Source organism: Dendrobium catenatum, unplaced genomic scaffold, assembly GCF_001605985.2.
Source record: "Dendrobium catenatum unplaced genomic scaffold, ASM160598v2 fragScaff_scaffold_825, whole genome shotgun sequence".
NCBI classification, from domain to species: Eukaryota; Viridiplantae; Streptophyta; class Magnoliopsida; order Asparagales; family Orchidaceae; genus Dendrobium; species Dendrobium catenatum.
The window spans coordinates 14,740-22,613 of NW_021319287.1; the positions used below are offsets into that span (position 1 = coordinate 14,740).

At 38.0% G+C, this 7,874-nt stretch overlaps 1 protein-coding gene across 1 annotated transcript; it reads left to right on the plus strand.

The window, feature by feature from the left end:
• Positions 1-5,085: 5,085 nt before the first annotated feature.
• Positions 5,086-7,650, plus strand: LOC110110792 (putative pentatricopeptide repeat-containing protein At3g15930). Its single transcript, XM_020842416.2, has one exon. It carries the CDS (start codon positions 5,253-5,255, stop codon positions 7,542-7,544), a length of 2,292 nt encoding a protein of 763 aa, XP_020698075.1. The 5' UTR covers positions 5,086-5,252; the 3' UTR covers positions 7,545-7,650.
• Positions 7,651-7,874: the final 224 nt, after the last annotated feature.

Consider the following 7,874-nt stretch of genomic DNA (forward strand, 5'->3'; position numbering starts at 1 on the left):
GATCCTTACCTTTTCTCTAATGATGCTTTTGCTTCTTTCTTAGAAAACTTTTGAATTGCCTTGTGATTAAGGCAAAGTCATCGCTTTTAGACCCGGAAGATTCAGAATCTGAGTTGTGTGCCTTCAGTGCCACCATTTTCTCTTTCTTTTTCTAACCTGCATCAAGATTTCTTTGATTCACCCCTTGCTCGTAAGCAATGAATGAGCCAAGTAAGTTGTCAATCAAATACATGTTCAAATCCTTAGATTCAATTATAGCAGTAATTTTTGCATTAAAAGAGGAAGGAAAGCATCGTAAAATCTTGTTTACTTTTTTAAAGTTTGAAAGTTCTATTCTTAATGCATGCTGTGAAGTAACTATCTGAATAAACCTAGTATACATGTTAGAAATAGATTTAGATAGTTTCATACGAAAAGGTTCGTAGTCATGCAAGAGAATATTCAAACGAGATTATTTCACTTCATTGGTTCTTCATAAGTGATACATAACCTATCCCAAATCTCTTTACAAGTTGAACAAGTAGAAACACGTATGTAATCCTCAAATTTTAAAGCACATAAAAAACAGTTCAAACATTTTGCAATCAATTGGGCTAAATCTCTTTCATCGAAAGTTCATTCAGTAAAAGCAACTTCAGTTTTAACACCATTAATTTCATGAGAACGTGGAGAATAACCTTCTTTGATAAGCATCCACATACGATAATCAGTTGATTGTAAAAAGGTTGACATGCGGATTTTCCAGAAATCAAAAGGTAAGTTGTCAAACAATGGAGGTCGTGTAATTGAATAACCTTCAGTAGTGTTTCAATTCCTAAAGTTAGCCATGGATCAGTTTGAAAAGCTTTTAAAAACTTATTTTATGAAAGTGGCTCTAATACCACTTGAAAGTTCGTTAAGGATGTTAAGCCCTATAGAACTGGACAAGCTAACCGAAGGGAGGGGGGGAGTGAATTGGTATTTTAAAAATTCTTTTCACAAAGAAGTAAAATTACATAAACCAAAATCACACCATAAGAAAAATAAGTGCGGAAATTAAACTGTGGAAGCAAGAAAAAATAAAACATAAATTTATAGTGGTTTGGTCAACTCGACCTGCGTCCACTCCCCAGAGGCTCCCTCTGAGTATTGCACTACTATCGTGACTATTTTTTAGCCCCCATAGCTAGGCGAAGAAGCCTTTACAAAGAACCTCTTTTTACCACCCCGGCAAGGCATAGAACCTATCTCCTTTTGCTTCCTCCTGAAGCTGGCAGAGAACCACTATTAGTTGCTGAATCTTTACCTCTACCGACCCTTCCACAGACGAGAAACTCTAGACGAAGAAGAAGCAGAGCGATCCTTGAAGAAACTCTTGTGAATCCCCTCACAAGCTTCCCCTCATAAGATCCTCTCTCTCTCTCTCTCTCTCCTCAAGGTCTTCTCAGGTCAAGGCAGCAGCAAAAGATCATCAAAAATGTTGAACTCTCTCTCTCTCTCTCTCTTTCTCTCCTCAAGTTCTTCTTAGGTCAAGGCAGCAGTAAAAGATGTTCAAAAATATTGAACAAGAGCTCTTAAATTGAAGAGCTTCAAAGGAGCTCATTAATTCCAAGTTGCCGACATTATCGTCCAGGATGATATGGAAATCGTCATGGCCGATCAGTACAAATCCTATAAGATCTGCTAGAGCATTGCCCTGAATGCAAACTAGACGATTGAAAATTGGCTTGATCGTCCAAGCCGATCTCACGATCGTCCAGGCTGATCAGTTCAAATCAAAAGAAAATCGTCTAGGGCATCTCTCTGAATTCAATATGTCCGATCCCGATCGTCCAGCACATCGCCCTAAATTTGTGCTGGCCGATATTTATCGTCCAGAAGTAACTAAGGTTTATGAATAGATCATCCTGGCCAATCTTGTGATCGTCTAGGACGATATGATCGTATCAACCATCCTTAATTACATCCTTGATTGTCTGATCAATTAAGGCATAATTGTGAATATCGTCCAGGCCAATCAAAGATCGTCCTGGCCGATTACCAAAAAATACATAATACATTAATTGTTTATGGTGGCAATTTTTTTCTATTTTGATCCTATCGTCCTGGCCAATACACGTATCGTCTAAGCCGATTGGCTAATGATGGTTGCCTTAATTAAGAACCCCTGATTAGATTTTCTGTTTTAAGCCCGATCGTCCAGGACGATGTAAATATCGTCCTAACTGATTTGAGTAAAAATAAAAATTCTAAGTCTCTCAAGTGTGTGTGTGTGTGTGTAGGGTTACTTTGCATTAGTCACACCAAAGATTACAATTGACTCAAGAGGGGAAAAATAAAATTACACACTAACTCAACTCTAATTTACCCCATCTTGAGCTGGCTTCGCTTTTCCATCCGATCTTTGATTCCTGAAAAGTCAGTAGTAAAAGACAGTCAAAGTCAAGTAAGAGTGTTTGCCAATCATCAAAACATAGTTCATAGACCTGAATTTGCAACAGCATTGAGCAATTGGTTAATATAAGGGAGCAAAAAATAATTCTTAAAGCATATTTTATTGAGGTCCATGTAGTCTACACACATCATCCAAGCTCTGTTAGCTTTCTTAACAATGTTGATAATTGCTAGCCATGCAAAATATTGTACCTCTTGTATAAATCAAGCTTTTAAGAGTTTATCAACTTCCTCTTCGATGGCTTATTGATGATCTGGCACACAATTTCTCTTTTTCTAGGTAATTGGCTTACATTTTTTGGTTTTTTTTTTTTGAGGAAATGTATGATTATCTCAGAGCAACTCCATGCATACCCATTAGACTCCATGTGATGATGTCTTAGTTTATACACAACAAATTTATGTGTTCCCTTCTATCTTACTCTATGATCAAAGATCCAACCTGAATTATTCTTAAAGGGTTCTCATCTGATAAGGAGATATATATAACTTCTTCTAGAGGAGAAGGCCTCTAAAAGATACCCTCATTTCGGATATCAAAATTCTTAATGCTTAGAGTAAATTATGGGCATGGTTATGCCTATTTAAGGTAACACAATTAGGCAACTTGTTGATTTCCTATGCACCATACCAATCCTATATGGGGTTAAAAACATCAAGATATGTAATAAAGGAAACAACTCCAAAAATTGACTATAGTGGTCTCCCAAAGATAAAATTATAAACTGATTTTAATTTCACTACAATGAATTCAATTAGATAAGTAACCTTCTTAGGAAATTCTCCAAGTATGATTGTGAGGCTAATCATCCCTTTTACCCATATAGATTGATTATCAAATACATATATTGGTTCTACTATGGGCTGAAGCTTTTCTGTAATCAGGCCCATACTAAGAAATAACCTAAAGTAGAATAAGACATCCATCGAGCTCTCATTATCAACAAATATCCTTTTTACAATGAAACATGAGTAGAATAATACATCCACTTAACATTTTCTTCATCTTAGATGGTCATTAGGACATTTATTCGTTAAAAATTGAGAGGTGTATACTCCCTCTCTGGTTGAGGCTCCTGTTTGGACTGTGAAGGTTGAGGGAGAAGGTTATTACCCCCTACTTATTCCACTATTATAATGAATCATCCATTCTTATTGCATTTATGTGCTTCATAGGTGTTTGCTTAAATTACTTCATTTGAGTATTCATGGCTTCATCTACAAAGACTGTGCCTCTATACATTGAATTAGTTCAGCAAATGAGTGTACTGTATCTCGCATTAGTGCCGAGTAAAATGGTCTAAGATGAAGCCCTTCGTGGAAAACCCCTCTTAGCAACTCGAGATCCGCCTCTAGAACTTACCAAGCCTCAACGAAAAAATTTCTGAAGTATCCTTTGTATGACTCACCTTTATTCTGGCGAATTCCAAAGAAATGGGGACACTTATTAACAATTCTTTTATTAATAAAAATTTATTTAACAAACAATTTGGCCAACTTTATGAATATGGGAATAGTTATAGTCAAATATGAGTCAAAGCACATACGGGCTTACCCTTTCAGCGTAGTAGGAAATACTTGGCATAGGAGAAAATTTGAGGCTCATTGAATATATATAATGGTTCTATATTGAAAGATATACTTGTAAGGGTCTATGATGATTAATTTAAAGCCCGCAAGAATGGGTTATTGAAGGATGACTTTAGTTATGGGAGATGACTCTAGAAAGTCTTCATGATGCATATGTCGTCTTACACCTCTTATAGAGAATTCTTTTCGGACCAATCATCACATAAAGTTTTATGCGGGATTTAAGCACTATGAGGTGAAGCCAAGTCCTTGACGATAACTTGAGGGATGAGGTTGGCCGACATGTGCGAGAGGGATGGGTAGAGTTTGTTGTGGCAATGAGTTCAAGGTCTTGTTGTGATAGGGGGGCGACCCCTTGACTAAGGGAGACATATTTCTGCACGAACATGCTTAGGTTTAACATCCTTGGTCAGTCATAGATCTCGATGGAGACGGTCTCTTCTTATTTCTCTAGCGCTAGTTGGCGAGTGCCTCATCGAAGTTGACGAATTTAATTTTGAGATTCCTCCATTTTTTTTGATGTGTTCTTCTAGTGATATCCTTGATGTTCTTTCCCCAACCGGATTTCTTCCGCTGGAAAAGAATGAAGCAGAAACTTGACATCCTTGATTCGTAAACTAATTCCTAGATTGATGTGAGTAAGAGCAAGAGGCTCCATTGTTGTGATTGCTTTGCATGTTGGTCATTGAAGGAGGGCTTTCGTTGAGCACACGAATACGTGAAAATTCACAGAGGTAGAATGGTAAAGTTTTCATCATAGCGATTTACTTATATCTGCACACGATTACGTGAATATTTGGACCCATTTGTGCTCGGTTCATGCTAATTTCGTTGGGTTTATCTCTTTGAGATGTTTATTTTGACTATAAATTTGATGAAATGAGAGTTCAAACCGTTCGAAATTTAATTTTGAAAGTTTTCAATATTTGCCTTGAGATTTGTGCTGGATCAAGTCAATTTTTTTTTACCCATGAATACACTTATTATTTCATTTAAATAAAACTTAAATAATTTTTTATATTTATCATATTAATCGATTCAATCTCGATCCAACTATTAAAACTTAAACCTGCCATTCTTCCGTTTAAGTTTTTGATCCGATTTTCACAATTTTATATGCAACATTTCAACTCTCACGTGAATCTCACTTACAAAATTGGCGTCCTGATTCTGCAAAGGTTTTTTCAGGTCTTCTGATAATTTTGAAACTATTCAAGTTCCCATCTCCAATGTGCTCATGCACTCTATATTTCAACAGAACCCTAATCCGGCTCCTTCTCCCATCAATTCTTTTCAGTAGTCTCCGTATGTCAACTTTTGTCATGGCATCTCTCTCATCTCTTCCTTTCCCTTCAAGCCATCACTGTCTTGTCTCCAACCAGGCCCAACCTCATTTACAAACCCTTCCATTAATATCTTTGATTTATAATTGCAAAACTATGGAGGATTTCAAGCAATTCCACTCACAAATCATCCGGTCAGGTCTTTCGGGTTTCCTCGCGGAGCAGCACCGCATGGTTTCCTTCTGTTGCACCCAAGGCCAAGGCGATATGGGATACGCCCGCCTTCTGTTCGACGAAATCCCTGAGCCGGACAACTTCATGTGGAACACCATGATTCGGGGCTACTCGAACAATAGCTCCCCGGAAGCCGCCGTGTCTTTGTACATTGAAATGCTTGCCCGAGGCGTAGGACCGGACAACTATACCTACCCTTTCTTGCTCAAAGCATTCGATCGACAGATGGCAATTGAATTCGGTGGTGGGCTCCATGCACATGTGACTAAGTTCGGTTTTTGCACCAATGCTCACGTTCAGGATGCTCTGATTCATGTCTACTCCATCAGCGGTGAGATGGATGCCGCCCGTGAGCTGTTTGATAAAAGTCCTAAGCAGAATTCGGTGTTGTGGAATGCTATAATCTCTGCTTATAACAGGAGCAAGAAATATGAGGAATCATGCAAACTTTTTGCGGAGATGGAAGAACTTCAAGTGGAACCCACTATGGTGACTCTTGTTTTGGTGATTTCAGCTTGCGCCAAGCTTAAAAAGCTTGAATACGGAGCTTGGATACATAGAAACATTGAAAATTGCCGGATAGTGCCCAATTTAGCTTTGCAGAATGCATTGATTGATATGTACGCTGGCTGTGGTGACATTAGGACCGCCTGGAGTTTATTCGAGAATATGGAAGCCAAGGATGTGATATCATGGACTGCAATGGTTGCTGGGTTAGCTAATCTTGGGCAGGTTGACCAAGCTCGAGAGCTTTTCAATCGAATGCCTGAAAGAGATATCATATCATGGACGGTCATGATTGATGGATACATGAAGGCAAATCGTTTTAAAGAGGTGCTTGAGATCTTCCGAGAGATGCAAGCCTTTAGTGTGAGGCCAGATGAGTTCACAATGGTCAGTGTGCTCACTGCCTGTGCAAACTTAGGGGCACTTGAGGTTGGGGAGTGGATAAGAGAATACATGGAGCGATACAAGGTTAATATGGATATCTTTGTGAACAATGCTATGATAGATTTGTACTGCAAGTGCGGATGCGTTGAAAATGCTTTTGACATCTTCGAGAAAATGCAAAAGAGGGATAAGTTTACATGGACTACAATGATAACCGGCCTTGCTATTAATGGACATGGAGAACATGCTCTTGATCTTTTCACGAGGATGCTAAGAACATCGGTAAGGCCAGATGAGGTAACCTTCATTGGTGTGCTAACAGCATGCATCCATGCCAGACTTATTGAGGAGGGCAGAGAAATCTTTTCGAGCATGATTAACACTCATGGAATATTTCCCAATGTGTGTCACTATGGTTGCTTGGTAGATCTCCTCGGGAGGGCTGGACAGCTTAAGGAAGCATTGGAGACAATAACAAACATGCCAATGAAGCCTAATTCTCGTGTGTGGGGTGCTCTGCTTGCTGCCTGTCGAGTACATAAAAATCTTGAGATGGGGGAATTGGCTGCCAACAAAATTCTGGAGCTTGAGCCAGATAATGCTGCTGTGTATGTGTTGCTTTCAAACCTTTATGCAAAGCTCAACAGGTGGGAAGAAGTGGGAAAGGTGAAGGATATGCTGATGCAGAGAGGTATAAAGAAGATTCCTGGCTGTAGTTTGATTGAAATAAATGGAAACATACATGAATTTGTTGCAGGCGATTGTACTCATCCGAGGATTGAAGAGATTCATAAAAAAATGGAGGAGATGGGAAGGGATCTGATGCTTGATGGTTATGCCCCAGACACCACGGAGGTTTTTATTGACATTTCCGAAGAGGAAAAAGAAGATACTGTTTACAAGCACTGTGAGAAGTTGGCAATAGCTTTTGGACTGCTTAGTTCTCCAGCAGGTGCGACAATTAGAGTCGTTAAAAATCTGCGGATATGTTTAGATTGCCACAATGCAATAAAATTGATCTCAAGAATTTATAGAAGGTTGATCGTTGTCAGAGATAAGACACGCTTCCACCACTTCAGTAGTGGTAGTTGTTCATGTAAAGATTACTGGTGAATCGTAATTTTTCTTTTTTTTTTTTGGTTTAGAACGGAAGAATTTTTGTGCAAGGATGTTCTGATAATAAAATAATTTTTATTGTCTTAATATTTTATATCTAGTATGAGCTTACAATATACTAATTTTTTACCATAAATACATGTTTTTATTGTATATTACTTAATTATTTTATATTTCTTGATATAGTGTTCTATGTTTTCACTTCTTAAAGATTTACTAAGCAACATATTTTAATCTTGTATCATTTAACATATTGTTAACACATAAACATTTCATTTAAAATTTTAATTTCTTAAACACTAACACTTAACTCTTCTTTTGATCATA